Source organism: Vicugna pacos, chromosome 24 (assembly GCF_048564905.1).
Source record: "Vicugna pacos chromosome 24, VicPac4, whole genome shotgun sequence".
NCBI lineage: Eukaryota > Metazoa > Chordata > Mammalia > Artiodactyla > Camelidae > Vicugna > Vicugna pacos.
The window spans coordinates 6,546,060-6,563,588 of record NC_133010.1 but is presented as its reverse complement, the minus strand read 5'-3'; the positions used below and the strand labels follow the sequence as shown (position 1 = coordinate 6,563,588).

The 17,529-nt window shown below is 38.7% G+C and overlaps 1 protein-coding gene and 1 non-coding gene across 2 annotated transcripts in view; one reads left to right on the top strand and one right to left on the bottom strand.

Moving 5' to 3' along the window:
* PIK3C3 (phosphatidylinositol 3-kinase catalytic subunit type 3) overlaps positions 1–14,885 on the top strand; it is a 110,651-nt gene extending 95,766 nt beyond the window's left edge. Inside the window, exons 23-25 of the mRNA XM_072948973.1 lie at positions 1,659–1,749; positions 7,044–7,169; positions 14,532–14,885. Coding sequence (XP_072805074.1) covers positions 1,659–1,749; positions 7,044–7,169; positions 14,532–14,546 — 232 coding nt within the window. The 3' untranslated portion in view covers positions 14,547–14,885. The remainder of the gene's footprint in view (positions 1–1,658; positions 1,750–7,043; positions 7,170–14,531) is intronic.
* On the bottom strand, positions 2,904–2,979 carry TRNAG-ACC (transfer RNA glycine (anticodon ACC)). Its single transcript has one exon. It is a non-coding gene; the product is annotated as a tRNA-Gly (tRNA).
* Positions 14,886–17,529: the final 2,644 nt, after the last annotated feature.

Genomic DNA, 17,529 nt, shown 5'->3' with positions numbered 1-17,529 from the left:
GCTTTTAAAAATGCATTGCTAAGTGTGTCACTCCACTCTTTAAACTCACAGTTCCCAGTGCAGTTAGAGTAAAAATCATTCCTACTTAAGATGACTCTTTTCCCCACTCCATCAATCTTTAACCCATGTCCCTGGGTTTTTTTTTTTTTTCCTTTATTTCTTAAAAATCTTTTGTCAGTCAACCAGGTATGAAATTATCTTCTTTATCGGCTGATTGTGAGTCCCGAGCCTCCTCCAGAACGTAAAGCTTCATGAGTGTAGGGACCTTGTTTAACCAGTTTGCCACTATGCTCTTAGTGCCGAGAACAGTGTATGGAGTGAGTACTTGGTTAACTGTCTGTTGGTGGAATGAATAAAATTATGTGAGCAGAAGTGAAATAATCTGTGATAAGCTTGTATTGACTCCCAGAAGGAAATCAGTAACTTTTAAAGCTAAATTAAAGCTGTTGAGTTATTCTCTTACCTCTTCTTTTTAAGAGTCTAAAGGGTCTAATCCAATTAGACGATTACATCAAAGTAGAAGTTTTCATTATGGTCCCTCTTGATTTTCATGGATAATATGAAATTCAAAAATGATGATAGAATAAGTAATCTGAGGTTCTATCATATGGATAGTCATTTTTGTCTACATTCCATTATCTTTACAGTTCAAATATGGGTTTTGTTTTGTTTTTGGAGCTAGATAGATGGCTGGAATAAAAGTTCTGCGTCACCTAAGTTCTGACTTCCATCCCTTAGGGAAGACAGTTCAAGGCACTTGTGTTGACACTTACTGAAACTAGCTAGAAACCTTCATTGCCTAAGATCAGAGCTTCCTTTACTCACGTTTGTCCCCAAGTCAACCCTGGATTTCCTTTTATCACTGCAGTGCTGAGGGGCCACTCAGCATAACTGTTCAAGAGGACAGTGTTCTGGAGCAGGAGGTGTGCCCGGTGTCCGTGTATTTGCACCTCTCTGCAAAGGCTCCGCCTCTGGAGATGAGCACTTGGGATAGAGGCATTCTTTCTCCTTGTCGGGAAGAAGAGAAAAGGCTTGAGGATTGATGAGTGTGAACCTTGAGTTCCTGCGGGGGCCGGCATGCGGCAAAGACGGTGTCATGTAGATATCTTGTGCATTTCTACATCGTAGAGTGTTGGCTGTTTTCTCCCTCGTTCGGGGTTGCTTGCATGCAGTCACTGTAGCTTCTGACATGATGGGACTTGTGTCCCTGGAGGATGCTTAGGGATGATTAGTGGGATGCGGGTAACTCCCTTTCCTTCGTTTACCCTTGACACACTGAGGTGGTCTTAAGGTAACCGATTCCTGTTATTGAGCAAAGACAGAGCGTCACTGCTTCATAAAATGCTAAGTAAAAATATAAAGTGAGTTCTCCTTAGATTTCCTTACAGAGAATGTCGTTATTAGATGGTTACTCCAGAAGTTGGTTCTATAATAGGAGTCCTAAAAATGGGATTATATCAGGATCCTAAAATACGATGTTTTCAAGGCTCGCTTTCTGTTGAGGCAGCCAGTAACCAGTCTCACGTTCTGTTTTCCACAGAAGGAGGAGTAATCACTGTAAAGAGCTAAGTACCACCAGGTCTGAGTGCTCTTGGTATGGAGAAGGAATGGCGAAGTCCTCACGCGTTGCTGTGTGTTTTCTTTCCCCTCTCCTCTAGGTATTCTAATCTAATTTTGAACTTGTTTTCCTTGATGGTGGATGCAAACATTCCCGATATTGCTCTTGAACCAGATAAGACTGTGAAAAAGGTAATTTTTATATATCCTCAGATATCGTAGTCTACTCTTCTTACGTAACAAATGTTAGGGTTTTAACAACCCATTTCCCCTTGTCCCGGCCCGTAGACTCTTAAGTAGCGTGGATTAAGAAAGAGACCTCATTTGTGTATATATTTATACGACACGTCTCAAGTCCTGTGCAGCGAGCTTTATCCCCTTCCCTGTTCGCACCTGCAGTCACATGAGTAAGTCACTGTCTCAAGAGAGAAAGCTTGCTATCACAGTGCCCCTTGTCCTGAAAAGTTCAGTTTCTCTTTATGTTCCTGATAGATACCTGATTCCTGGTACCCCCAGGCCAAGCAGGCTAAAGATCAGAAACAAAATATTGTAATCATATGGAGAAGAACACAGCCGTTCTTTATCCTCCCCATCCATACTGTTGGCTTACAGGGGGTTCTTACTGTGTCAGGAGAGTGGACGCCTGAAGGATAAAGGGAAGCCGTCACATCGATGAACAGCTGTTCAGAACTGTCTTACCCTGAGTTACAGCAAGAGGTGGGAGGAAGGGTAGCAGATTTGAAGATTTTTATTTGGATTAATTTCTGACTTTCTGATTCATTGGGGAGGAGAGTGTATGTAAAACACTTTATTTATCCAAAGGTAACATAAAACGATCTTAAATATCAGTGTGGTTATTAATATTAAACTTCATAGACAGATAGTAACAGCTTTTTAACTGTTGCAGAAGTATAAAGTTGTTAAAGATAGTGTAACTTTTTAATTACAGAAGCCTAAAATTATAATAATCTCAAAGATGGAATTGCCCTGATGGCCGAAATTAGTAATTGGCACCCAAAGCCCTACGTTCTAAGCTGTTGACTCTGAACATTATTAGAAAGATATCTCTGCGGACTGAACATGGCCTTAGTCCATTTGGGCTGCTCTTAAACAAAATTACAGAGATGAAGTGGCTTATAAACAGCAGGAATTTATTTCTCATGCTTCTTGGGGCTAGAAGTAACTGGATTAGCGTGCCAGCACGGTCAGGCGAGGGCTCTCTTCTGGTCAGAGACTTGAATCTTCATAGGGTGATAGGGGAAGCTCTGTGGGGTCTCTTTTTAAAAATTTTATTTTTGTTTTATTTGGGGAGAGGCTATTAGGTTTATATATTTACTTATTTTTAATGGCAGTGCTGGGGATTGAACCCAGGACCTCGTGCATGGTAGGCATGCGCTCTACCACTGAGCTCTACCCTCCGCCCCAGTGGGGTCTCTTTTATAAAAGTGGGCTGATCACATTCAGGAGGGCCCCACCCTCAGGAGCTGAGTACCTCCCAAAGGCCCCACCCCCTAATGCCATCACAGTGGGTGTTAGTATTTCGACTTGGATTTGGAGGGACAACAATGTTTAGATCATTGTAAACATGAAAGAGGCTAACGTCTTTTACCTAATTTCATGAGTCTTTGGCAAGCAATGAGAGAGATTTTAATGTAAAAGTTTGGTTATCTAACAATTTAAGAAACTCCCCCGTCCCCAAACACCAACTAGGAAATGGACTAATTATTACAGTGGTTTTGGGCTTGGATTATTTTTTGTTCATTTAAGCTCGTCCATCAAGAAACGTAATTGGTTGATGACAATTTTCTCAGCTAAAATTGATGGCTGCCCCAGATTTCACATGTTGTTGCCCCTCACCTTTTTTGCATTGCTGTTTTCCAAGTCTGTTTTTTGCTGTTTATTTTAAACCCATTAATCTCTGTCATCTATTCACTCTTTCCTGACTTCACTTGTGTTCTAACAGTGTTTATCAAACCATGTCTCCCAGTTTCTTCTGCCAGTTATGTGGTTCTTATTCTTGTTAGGTCTTTTGTTTCAACTCTTGCTTCTCTTTTAAACAATCATGATTTTATTGTTTAAGCTTTTGTTACCAGCTGTCTTTATAGTATCATCTTCTAATATATGAAGCAATTTATTGTATGGAAAAAAAGTGTATGCATTAGTCATTTTTCCTTGGATTAGTTATTCTCTAGCTATTTGTTCTAGTTTCAAGTAAGTGAACCTTGAACAAAAGGTATTTCACCATATTCTTCCCCAGAAAGTTATTTCATAAAAGGTTTCTTTGCTTTCTGCTGTTTTCTCAAAAATATGAAGTAACCAATTGCAACATAAACTTGACTTTAAAGTCATAATAATAATACTGAAAAGTGATGCTGTAATAGGCTAAAATTAATTTTTTTTGTTGTTTAATTTTATTTTTTGTGTAGGGGGAGGTAATTAGGTTTTATTTTTTTTTAGAGGAGGTGCTGGGGATTGAACCCAGGACCTTGTGAATGCTAAGCATGCACTCTACCACTTGAGCTATACCCTCCCCCCCATAATTTATATTTCATAGTGGTTGGCTTTTATTAGAAGTAGATTTCTATACTTTGTGAAATAACAGTTGTTGGCATTACTTAATACCTAGAAATGTTTTGCATTGGCCTCGTGAATGAAAGCCAACTAGAGAAACAGAGTAGCACATTCAAGGCTGAAGTCTTCAGAGGAGCAGATTTTTCAGGTTATCGAAAGTAATCCTAACAAAGTTCAACAATATTTTCCTGTTCCTATAATGTATTTTGGTACATATATATCAATTTCTTTTTAAGTTTTTTGAAACTGACAACTTGTTTTATTGCATTTCACTTTATTGCGTTCTGCAGACAATAATTTTGAAAGTTTGTGGCAACGCTGTCTTGAGCAAGTGTATTGGTGTCATTTTTTTCCAACAACATTTGCTCACTCTGTGTCTCTGTGTCACGTTTTGGGAGTTTTCAGAGTATTTCAAACAAAGGGCATCTGCCTTTGAAAGATCGCTGCAGAGGCTGAAATCTGCAAGCTTGTGTTGTAGTCTTTTCCTTGAAGACACTCTCCAGATTGGTTTGGGTGCAGCCTTATTGAGGTGCAAAAGGACAGAGTTTGGAGCTGGTAGGGATAGCCAAGAAGTTAGGGGACAGATTTTGGAAAGGTGAAAGTCACAGTGGTATAAAGTCCCCCTTCCTCTAATCTGCATATAAAATTTTCCCAGATCCTGGCTGAAAGGGAAACTATGCTGATCCAGTGATCCCAGGGGATGGGGAAGCAGCAGCCAGAAGCCAAAAAAACTGAGCAGTTCCCAGCTGTTGTTCCTCACAGGAAGGACAGATAACTGGATTTGATGCTAACCAAGTTGACCTCCCGCTATAATGATTCTTCACAGGAACACAAGAAAATTCATTCTCTATAATGTATCCAAAATGCCTAATATCTAATAAAAAAATAAAATCACTAGATATGTGATGAAATAGAAAAATATGTGACCCACAGCCAATAAAAAGAAGCAGTCAGTTAAAGAAGCATGTTCAACGTGTTCAAAGGCTTAAGGGAATTAAAGGGTATAATGACTGAACAGATGAAGATCTCAACATAAAAATAAAAGCTAGGAAGGGAAAAAGCAAAACGAAAATTCTAGAGCTGAAAGTATAATAGCTAAAATGAAGTGTTAGCTGGACAGCTTTAAGAACAGATTAGGTCATGGCATTAGAAGGAATCAGTGAATTTAAAGATAAATCAATAGAAATTATAGAATCTGAAGAACAGAGAGAGTGTAGCTTGGAGGAAATGCTTAGAAGCTGAAGGACCCAGGGGACAGTAACAAGTAGCCAACACAAGGCAGCCTATGTGGTACCAAGTCAACCACTTACATGCAGTTAACCTTCTTTGTTGTAAAAGAGAATGTTTTCATGTTTGGTAAATTACATTTTCTTTTTTTTCTTTTTTTTTTGGTTTTTTGGAGGGGGGAGTAATTAGGTTTCTTTATTCTTTTGATGGAGGCGTGGGGATTGAATCTGGGACCTTGTGCGTGCTAGGCACACACTCTACCACTGACCTATACCCTCCCCTCTAATAACATTTTCTTTACATGCCAAATATATATTTTCTGTTTGTGATTTAAGCACTTACCTAAGTATGCAAGTGTTGATAAATTGGGTTAAAGGTTTTGGTGGTGGGTTTTTTTTTTTCCTGCCCTGTGGCTTTTTGATTTTCTTAAAAATTAGTTTCAGAATTGTCACATGACCTCTCTAAGTAGAAGTCAAGGAATATAAAGAATTTAATGGATTATAATCAAGGAACATGTGTATCTTTAACTGGGTTCCAGAAATTGGGGAGATAGTTCATTAATACTTTTAGATCTCCATCCACCAATTGTCCTTTGTTTTTTATATCTACCTCTTTCACCTCCTCCGTCCTGAGGCTGCAGGGCTGTCAGATCATCTGGTATACTTCCAATGCAGTGACGAGGAAAAAGCGCTGAGTTGGGGCCATGGGTTGTAGTACTGTCTGCCCTCTCTTCCTAGTTTTACAGCAGTCAAACTCTGTACTTAAAAGGAAATACTAAATGTGGACCACTTTTTATCCTAGCCTGCCTTTTCTGAAGTGTATATGCTTTGTAAATTCTCTGTGTCTCAGTCTCTGTGTCTTATAGATGGAGATATTATCTCCCTTAGAGCCATCTGAGAGTCAAGTGAAACACTGCCCGTAAAGTGCCTTGCACAGTGTTTTGCACAAAGTAGTCATTCTGTCACACTGGCTTTTGCATTTAGGGAACTATTCTTATCTGTAACCTCTACTAATTTTTCTAGTAATCAGAATGTAAAAAGAGATATATAAAGATCCTTTCATATGTATCTTTTTATGTGAAATAATGAAAAATTCCTCTGTCTTTGGAAATTATAGGCCAGTTGAAGTACTTCTGTGCAGAAGTATGGGGAACTCCTGTAGGAAGGGGACACTTTAGAGATCTAGTTTAGTTCATTTTGCCAGTGATGACATGGTTCCTGTCCTTGTGTGGTCCATGAACGTGAGGGAGAATATTCATGTAAGCTCACCTTCCTAAATCCATTTCATAAAGTGAAGACAATTGTTAAGCGTTACATCCCAATTTAAATTTTATGTAGTAGTTCTCACTTTGAAATGCAAAAATAAAAAGCACACCTTTAAGAGAACAAATTTTGTATGTTTTTTTAAATTTGCAGGGCCTAACAATTATATTTTCCATTTACTCTGTTATTGTTTTTCTGAAAAAATATTTACAACCAACAAAGATACAAAGAGCAAATAGCAAAGAAGAAAAGTTCCACATTCAAGAGAATAGTGTTCAGAACTCCATATACATTATGAATCATTTCTTTGGCATAGAAATAGCTTCTGATATATTGTAATCATGTCTATATCTGTTTGTTTCTGTCTCTTTTTGATATGTGTCCATTTTTGTTTGTTCAAAAGACTCATAGACTCTGACCTTGCAGGTTCAGGATAAATTCCGCCTGGACCTGTCTGACGAAGAGGCCGTGCACTACATGCAGAGTCTGATTGATGAAAGTGTCCACGCTCTGTTTGCCGCGGTCGTGGAGCAGATCCACAAGTTCGCCCAGGTAAGTTCTCTGAGGGCGGTGCATTTATCTCTGCTTCTCCGTGTGCCATCCTAGACTCCTCGCAGAACCACGCCTTTCTCCTGCCAGTGGCCCATCGTTTCTGTTTTTTTGGTCAAACCTGTTGACATCTCACGAGCCTTCTGACGTGAACCTGTTTGTGATCCATCAGTAACTCTAAAACGCCCCACTGAAATGTTCTTAGTAACGACTAAATTGTCGAGTGTCAGCACAGGTGTGTTCATGCTTTGAAGTCAGTGCTGACTATAAACTTTTTTTTTTTAATTGAAGTATAGTCAGTAGGAGCTTACGGTGAAAAAGAATATGAAAACAAATATATGTATATTCATGTATGACTCTGAGCCCTTCTTGAGAATGATCTAGACCCAGTCTAGCAGAAGTCTTGACAAGTGAGATGTGGACACTTGTTGGCTTTTGCTGAATGGTGAAGTGCTGGGAAGGGAGGTTAGAAGGGAGGTAAAGCAGTGCAAACAGCACATAGAAAAGGTCTGTCTGGAGACTGACCGCCAGCAGACTCTTCCATGCAAACAACGGAGGGAAGGAGTTTTTACACTAGCCTTGTTGATAAACCTCAGATTTTAAAACCTGTTTTACCTTTGAATTTCATAATGAGGATTATCATGGAAATGATGAGCGAACAGAAATATGAGGCCACTTTCCTCTCCCAGATCCTAACACGCCTCTCCCTGTGAACACCTTCCTTACTTTACGCGTTCAGTTAATAATTTTACTGATCGCCCAAGCTCAAAGCTTGTCTGTTTTGACTTTTCCCTCACTCAGTAGTATCCAGATTGTCACCAAGCCTTGTGAGCTGCTTTAACCGTTTTCCAATTACTGTTTTCTTTTGTTTTCTCACTACTGCCATTTTAGCCTGGTGGCAGTTCACCTTGCGATGCCTTGGACGACTGAAACTCTTCGTGACTGTTCTCTTCGTTTTCATCTTTTTTCTTCTCTCAGCATTTGATCTTTATTCTACTGAGCAAAATCAGATGTATTTTCACAAAATAATGTTTTACCTTGTTTTGTTTCATTTTTTATTTAAATATGGAAAAATGTTTCCCAGTTGCCTTAATGTGACGTCCAATCTCTAGCCACTCGAGGCCTCCCAGGATGTTTTGTTCTAAGCTTCTTCCTAAACTGTCCCCCTAAAACTCTTTATATTTTTGCTCTCTTCCACTTCTCTGGCTGCTCTGCTGCTCCATTTCTTCAGCCCAGAAATATCCTTCTTCTTAATAATCAATCTTCTCTGAACCCCTGCTTGCCAAAACCCAACCTGTCCTTCCGAGATCTGTTCTTAATGCCACTCTGATTCATCTTCCTCTGAATATTAATAGCACTTTGTACTTCTATTACAAGCTGTACTTACATTTTGTTTCCTATTATAGATATTTGGATACTTGCCTTAAAACCCCTAAAATGCAAACTCCTTGAAGGCTGGGATGTCTGTCAGTGACCCTTTGCACAGTGCCTTTATACACTTAAGAAATATCTAATGAACATAAGGGATTTTTTTTCCTGTAAATGTTGGCCTGTACTCTCTTCCTCACTTAACAAAAAATGTTTCTTCTCTCTGAGCACCAATCTGAGTCATATTTTATTACAAATGCCAACTCATGGTCTACTTCATATGTCATTTATCACAGCGAGTCAGTCCCTAGGAGAGTAAACTGCGACTCAGGTAGTAGGTAAGTGACTTGTCAAAGTCACCCAGCTAGCTAATGGTAGATCTGACCCACATATAGCACAGCAGGATGTTTCAGAGCCATAGGGGAAAATCCCAGAGAAGTATGACTTAGCCAAACTTCATGTGTCTTAACAAGGGACAGAACCAAGACTCATGCCCAAATCTTTTGACCCCCACATCCAACCAGTGATGAACTAAGGTTGTTTTCTGGCTTATCAAATTCACATCTTCTTTATCAGAATCCCATAATCTTCTTATTTTTTATTGAGGTATAGTTGATTTATAATATTATGTAAGTTTTAGGTGTACAGTGTAGTGATTCACAAGAATCCCATATTCTTTATTCTAAGAAATGAACCTGCAGATTCTCATACTGTTTTTAGATTTCTTTAAATATGTCACCTGTGCTATTGTACAATTGAAACAATATTAATAGAAGAGTAACCTAAGGATATTAAATTTCATTGGAATTTACTTAGGCATTGAAGGGTACTGGAGATACTAAACCAGGTCTTAACTTCACACAAGTCTCTTCAAATTATACAATTATAAAAGCATAGTTGTTTGTCACCTAATCTCTGAGGACGTTTATTTTCTCTTTGAAACTCACATTCCTTATATATATATTTTCTAAGTATTGGTACTAATAAGTCACACACACTCTCAAATTCTGATGACCAACTTTTTTTTTTTGGTCACTCAACAGTATTTATTATAAGGATGCATATTGCTAAATGATGCATGCTAATTTTTGTGCATTAATCACTATGGATTATAGAACCCAGTTTTTAAATAATGCAGGTAGACAGATGCATGTTAGTCAAAGTTATAGTTGTTTCTGCATGAAAGAAATCATGTTCTGAAAAATGACTAAAAAATTGCCAGATACAACTATTTTGCTGAAATGCTGAAAGGACTCATTTTATTCCATCATGCCATTTGCAAGGAAGGGTAGAGATTAAATACTGCAATATTTGTTGCCTAGCAACACCCATCTATTAGTGGTACAAATTTGCCACTGAAAAACACTTTTCTTTGGGTCATTGTCTTTGAAATTGCTTCATCAGAACTCTTCTTGCCGTTGAAATTGTCTTTATATTGCTTTCTAGTTTTGTTTGCGCCATAAGTAGAGGTCACTTAGTTTGGGGCACTTACTGCTCTAAACTGTACCTTTCAATGGAAATCTCTCCCACTGCAGCCCATTTCTTTCCAGTTTCAACTTTTTCCTGTCCGTCTGTCGCTATACTGATTACTAGTAGAATTCTGGAGAATGGGAGTGTGGTGTCCATTAATCTCATTACATATTAAATCTAATTAAATGAAACTTGATAGATTAACTAGGGTTAGAGATCTGTTTTTTGCACACTAAACATAGAATATTGAGAACAGATTGGATTCAGAAATTTTACCTAAGTCCCAGCTCAGGATACTAAGAACATAGCACTGCCATCCGTTTGGCAAGAACTCTTCCTTGGTCCCTTTGGTGTTCAAGGAGTTAAGAGCACAGGTCCAGGCAGAGGGTCACATAAATGTGTGGTCCCTTCCTCCTCACCTTTGACTGAAGAGAATCCAGCTACACACACACACATACACACATGCACACACTTAGACTTTGGAACATTAAAAAAACAAACAAACAATGAAAGGAGGAAAATTCTATGTTTATTATGCCTGACATTTCCCCTGAAGGACAGTGTCCTCTAATAAATGTCAGGGTCTCCCTCAGAAGTGTTTGAGATCCCAGGTTCCTCCCATGGCATGATATGACCACTCTGAATGTGACTGCAAGCACTGAAGGTTCTCATTTCTCTGCTACAACGTGGCCTCTGATTTCAAGCCATCTGCCCCGTCTGCTGCGCAAAGAAATAGATTTTTTGTATCAGCACTAGAGGAAAGGTTCCTATTTTGGGCTCTTTGAGAGATGACTGTCTCTAAGGTGTTCCCTTCTGAAGAGCTTTTCTTGAGTAATTTTGTCTATTTATATTCCTGACTTACCTTCATATACTGTTCTCAGTACTTAGACCCCGTGTGGGATGTTTCCACTGCAACCACTCTGCTCTCTCATCGGCTTGCAGAAGACCTAGATGCAAAAGATGCCCTAGGGAGAAAAGAAGATAGTATTTTTCTTTGAAGTCTTCAGCAGAATTGATTCATTTGAAGTTTTCTTGGTTTTATTTTTGTTTTTAAAAGAACCATCATTTCTGATTTTACATCATACGGACCTTATTTTACCATTAGGAGTAATGAGCAGCAGTGTGAAATATTTTATTGAACAAAACAAACAGTATTGAGCTTGAGGGCCAAATAGAAAGTCTTCTGCTCTGAAACCAAGTGTTTGTTAATTTAGCGAATTAATTTTCTAAAGAGTCAGATGATTCCCAGACCACTGGCTTAAATAACATAAAACCAGAATATCACACAGAACAACTTTGTGTCCCACATTTATTCCTAATACACTGGAGCTATCCTGGGAGAAATAAGAACAAGAAACAAACAAGAGTATCAATAGTAACAGCTTGTTCGTTACCGAGTCTAAACTCGTTCTGCTCGCTGCACTACAGGCCAGTGAATCAGGAGACAAGGTGTTGGGGGCAAGGAATAGTGACTTTATTCAGAAAGCCAGCCGACTCAGAAGATGGCAGATTAATGTCCTGGAGAACCATCCTACCCAAGTCAGAATTAAGGCTGTTTTTATACTAAAAAGCGGGGGGGGGGGGGGAGGGGGGGTTGTTGCAAACTTTGCTGTAGGAATTCTTTGTTCTAGCAGCCGTCCATGTGGGGTCAGGTCATGGTGCCCCTGTAAACCTCCAATAAAACAAAGGTTATTTTCTATTTTGCAACTTGTTATCTTTGTATCAGTGCAGAAGTGTTAACATCCTTAAAGGTCAGAGCCTTGAGAATAGGCTCTCCTGTCTATTTCAGGCAAAAGGCAACATTCCTTTACAAAAGGTGCAGAGCTGGCAAGACTGAGCCTAGAAAACAGGGCACAGGGTTAAAGCCAAAGGAATAGATCTAATATGGAGTCAGATTTGTTATTTTCTATTACGTGTTGAACACTTAAATGTGCCAGGAATTATGTAAACTTGTTGTCTGCAACACCTTGTTTAATCTACACACCTGTGAAGAAGGTGTGTTTGATAGATAAGAAACCTAAGCCTTAGACAGGTTAATTATCTTGCCCAAGGTCTTAAGGTTAATAGGTGAAAAAGTCCAGATTCAAACTCAAACTTTGGGTTGTAGAAATAGATAGTTTCTAGATAATATTTTTCTCAATATACATCTAAGCCTTAGCTTATTAGATATGAATAGATTGTGTAGTGAGTCACGAGCTCTTAAAAATAGACTTGCAAATTTAAAAAATGATCTTTTAATTTTCTCCCCTTCATCTTTCATCCAAACATCAAAAGAAAAAAAACGAGCCATGTGAGTAGCCAATAGTATATGATGTAAAAAGGAATCATTGGAAACAGTTAATCCCAGATAAATATGACAAATACGGGATAAAACTTAATTTTGCACATTAGCCAAAAACCAGTCTTGAATTTTACTGAGCACATGTGCTCTCTTGTTGCATTGCAGTCAGCAATGCTACCCATTAAAATCCATGATGTTTAGAAAATATATTCTAAGTCCTTGCTACATTACAAATGTTTTAAGGTCTTAAGGTGAGTTAATTATTGTCATAGCAGCAGTCAGCGTAATGCCCCATAACTTTCAGCTAAAATTCCTTGCAGTTTATTTTTCATCCATACAAGTGTTACTCCCTTATCGTCTCTAAGGAAAATTTTCAGACACCTGAATATAATCCATGGTTAAGATTTACCCATTTGCTTCACTATCTGCTTTCAGTAAGATTATTTATTATACTATATGTTGTTTTCCTGCCTCTCTGTTGTATCAGACTTTTATGTAAATTATTCAAGTGTGAAGGGACTTGAGTATTTTGGGACTGGCTCTGTTCCATAGTATTACTGACCCCCGCCACCCCATCCCACCCCTCATGGGCACAGACACTCAAAGTATTTAAGAAGTATATCAGAGGCTGTCTGTTTAGTAGTAGCATTTTTATCACATACAAACATAGGTGTGGTTTTTATTTCTTTGCAGAACCATGTACATATTATGAGAGTTCTGGAGGAAATTTATGTTGAAATAGTAACACAATTTAGTCTTCAAGTTTGAAATAATTTAGACTGCCTAACATGTCAGAGCCTTCCACAGTTTGGCTTTAATCTGCATTTTCAACTTTCTCCATCTTCCACCAGCCTTCAGAAGGAACCTTCTGTGTAGCTCTCCTGATTGACTTCAAGACAATTCCCATAACCGTATTTCCAGCACCTCCCCCGCTCCCCAAGCAGTACATCTTTGCTCTTTGCCTGGAACAAGTTCCCCACCCATTTGCCCACCTTCCATGTATGCGCCATGGTGTGATGACTCTTTCTGGTAGAAGGATTTTGTCTTAAGTAACTTGGAGTCTCCCACAGAGCCTAAACTGTTCCTGATACAGCATAGTGACCAAATTAATGTGTCTGGTTTTACATAAGTGCCAAGGACCATTGAGAAGTTTGTTTTCTCTGGTACTGCCTTTGAGAAGAGATTTAAGCAGCTTCTTAAGTTGTAAATTACATTCTTTTTATTAGCATTAAAAATAAATCTTAGCATATTCTTTCTAGATTTGCCACTTTATGTGGTATCAGATTAAAATCAACATATTTCATATTTATACACACACACAACATGTTTGTCAGCAAGGTTCTTCCTTCACATCTTCTCTGAGTAATAATGAGTTGAAGTTCACTGAAACAAAGTTCTGTTGCACATAAATAGGATTGTTAATTTCTCCACGATGAGGCCAGCATATGTTTGATTGGATCAGAGGGTACATGAGATGTGGATGACTCGGTGTATATTCACCCAAGCAGAACGATCGGAGTTATCCTTACTGAGACAATGGGTGATTATTCATGTTAAAGACAACAGCTATTAACGGTTGCACATGGTTTTGAGATAATTGTGAGGGTGCCTAGCACAAAGCAGGTACTAAAAATGTTGCTATCTTTTATGTCTACTTGATATTTTAGTACCAAACACTGTTAATGTATTGGCCCCCAAACAGCACTTGACTAGGCCTTTCTTGTTTTTTCAGGACTACTTCCTTTTTTTTTTTTATTTCTAGACCATTTCTATGGTGCATTGGCTGCACTCTGTGGAGTAAATTACAGGTTTTCACAGTCCCTAAAAATGTCGCATGGACCAAGAACTTAGCTTACTACTAAAAATATTAATCATCTATCACTGAAGAATTTAGTGAGATTTTTGCCTTCCTCGTGCTGGATTCGTCTGTCATGTAATAGTGGGGTCATCTTGAGCTTACATTCAGCAAACATTCCCTCCCCCAAATATTTTCTCATATAAACTGATTTTTAAACTAAGCCTTAGGCATCCTGTACATTGTAATTAATTGAAATCCTCTTCATGGCATGTAGTAAAGTAATTATTTCCCTTTTTTTGTTTAATTGTAGACTGGAGTTAGCTGAATTTCTTTTTCCCCTCATGGGTCATCTCTTTCCAAGCAGTTTTTTGAAACTGTCGACTGTTGTCTATTTTTCTTTGTGAATAGTAAAGCGAATTATCTCCTATTTGTTTTTAATTTTTTATAGTACTGGAGAAAATGAAACTGGGTTTGGCCCATCAAGATGCTTGTCTCTGTAAGAAAACTATGTTAAAAGCAACCTGTTATATGATGAAGACTTCAGACTAACAAGCACGGAAGAGAACATTTCATCTTCAAGATACCATATGTCCGCATGTGCTCTCAGTTCTGTTTCCTTGGACGTTACTGCTTAAATAGGTCTTGAACGGTTTGTTTTGAAATACTGTATATATTTATTTTCAAATGTATACATTGTTAATAAGCTAAGAAGGAAGACGCTGCTTCCAGAACCATGTACATATTATGAGAGTTCTGGAGGAAATTTATGTTGAAATAGTCAAACAGTTTAGTCTTTGAGTTTAAAAGTCCTTTTTCCCTTCATCTCTTCGCATCAGGAGAGCAGTTATATGAATTTGGATTAATTCTCTGTTTTGGTATTTTGCTTTCTCTCTCTCTCATTCCTTTTCTCTGTTATTTCTTCTCCCCTTCCCCCAGTTGTTTTCTTTTCTTTTTTCTCTTGTTTCCCCCCCCCAATATACAATACTTAAAATTTTACATGTTATGGCCCATTCTTTCACACTTTGAGAATTGTGCATATTTCAAATAAGATGGTCATTTTCTGTTACTTAGAAATACTGTTTTTTTGTTTCTGTTGTCTTGTAGTTCACATTTCTCCGAGGTTGTAAGTACATATAGCAAGTCCTAAAAATACAGCTCTCTGAATAATTGTCCAAAAGCTAATATGACAGCAGCTTTTTGTATTGAGCCTAAGATATTTTTATGTGCAAGCATAAACTGTCTTTCTGCAGTAATTTTTTATGAAAACCTAGTTTTTAAGAGCATTTGAAAATCGCTCCCCTAGACTTGTTAATATAACATATCCTTTCTGATTAAAGCAAAATGATTTTTGGTCTTTTAAGACTAGAAGTCCCACTAATCCATCTAGCTCTCTTGCCTCATGGAACTTTGGGGAGAAGGAAGACACACAAATGAGAAGAGCAAGGCGGTGGTGATTTTTGCCAGTCAATGTGTTGCATAGTCATGTGACTTTGTTTGGAAGGTAAATAATATCTCATTCTTGTGGTGCTGAATAAAAAGATTAAGAAGGTTAAATTAAGGCAGAGTTTTGGAGAATGCCATTAATTACAATGTTTGCTACCAAACTCAACTCTGTGAGTTTACCTCTCCAGAATGAGGTTTACCAGCTGGAAGGCAAGCATATATTAAGTGATGGTCATAGAGGCAAATGGATTGTGATTTGTATAAAACATCCATGCAGATGAGAAAAATGGTAAAAATGAAAAGACCTCTGCAAATATCATAAGAGAATGTGTGCCCAAGCTAAATGGCAAGCTCCATCCTCTTATTTTGCTTTTTCTTTGCTTTCCGTATTTACATCATTTTTTTTCCTTAGCTGTTGGTAACCCGCCTGCATTCTTATTCTTTTAAGTCCTATTTCTGTTGGTACTTTGTCCAAAAGGAATGGCCCTGTTGAGAGTGACCACTCCAGCTTTCTGAACTTTCTGAATTCCTCATTTGTAGCTCTTTAACTGGTACGTGGTAAAGTGGGGTATTTTGGGGATAGCCGCATCTCCTGTTTCAGAAGTTGGCAGACTGTTTTCTGAAAAGGGCAAAGATAGTAAGTACCTTTTGCTTTGGAAAGCATATGATCCAGTTCACAGCCCCCCAACTGTGCTGTATCAGTAAAACAGCCACAGAGAATAAGTAATCAAACAGCATGGCCTGATTGGACCTCAGGCCATAATCTGCTGATCCCTGTTTGAATCAGCTGTCGGGCAGCGCGGTATCATCTGTCTTCATAAACTCCATTATACTCGGCATGGACGGTAGCATGATTTATATGTATAACATGCTCTATAAGTAATTTTTGGAGCAGTATGAAATTGTACAAGGGCAAACCCTGACAACCAGTAAGGAGGGTTGATCCTGAGTAACCTTGTATTCAGTGCAGACTCAGTAGGGATTATGGGGGAGACGGCTCCCTAGGAAGGCAGGCAGGTGTCGACCGAGGATGGACAGCAGCTTTGGTTTCGCTGAGAGCGTTTTGGCTGCTGGCAGTGAGCCATCATGGGAAGAAAAGTGATGCGTTGGTCTCTGTTGCTCAGAGCAACCTCTGTGCTCCTGCTGTTTCCCCAGCTCCCATTCTTTCATTGTTTAGAGTTTCTGCCTTTACCATTTGTCTCTGTTTTCCTTTACTGTCATTGCATTCAGATTCTTTGTCAAGTTTTATAGTCTTTTCGAGCACAGTGCTTGCTTTGAGTTTAGACAAAGTATGTGTGAGGACGCATTGCCCTAATTAAAAATTGCAAGTGCCGTGGTCATGTACTCTGGAGTCTTCAGAGTGGATCTCTGAGCTGGAGAGACATTGTGGGTGGCAGCCACGGAAAGCGGGGCCATCAGAAAGACATCAAGTGTGGGCCACGGCCCTAAATTAAGGCATTGATGCAGCCTGATTTTTGCTAGTCTCTGTATAGAGTTAGATGTTCCCCAGCTTTTTTGTATTACAGAGTTTTCAGGTGCGTATATATTGTAATAATAATAGTCAACGTGATTTATAAGGGCTTACCATTACATGTCAGGATTATGCTAACTGCTTCAGTGCCTTATCTCACTGTTGTGTGTAACAGCCCTGTGAGACAGAACCGTCTCCCCATTCTTCAGAACTTTAAGGCCATTGAATCATCCGCCCACAGTAAGGCTGCAGAGTGAGAGCAGAGTTGGGATCTGAAGTTGAGTTTCTCAGATTCCAGTGGTCACAGGCTTGACCATCAAATCCTCCCGGCCTTTGTTTCTCATGTGGTGATAATACTGACCCCTAGTGTGTGTGTGTGACTGTGGCTCGTTAGACTGGAATCTCCCCAAAACAGGCTGTTCTTTACTTACTTTTTGTCATAAACAGGATTACTGGGATCGTCAATAAATTCTAGAAATTTCTAAGAAACTGAGTTGTGTGTCATCATGCCACATGTTCATACATGCCTTGA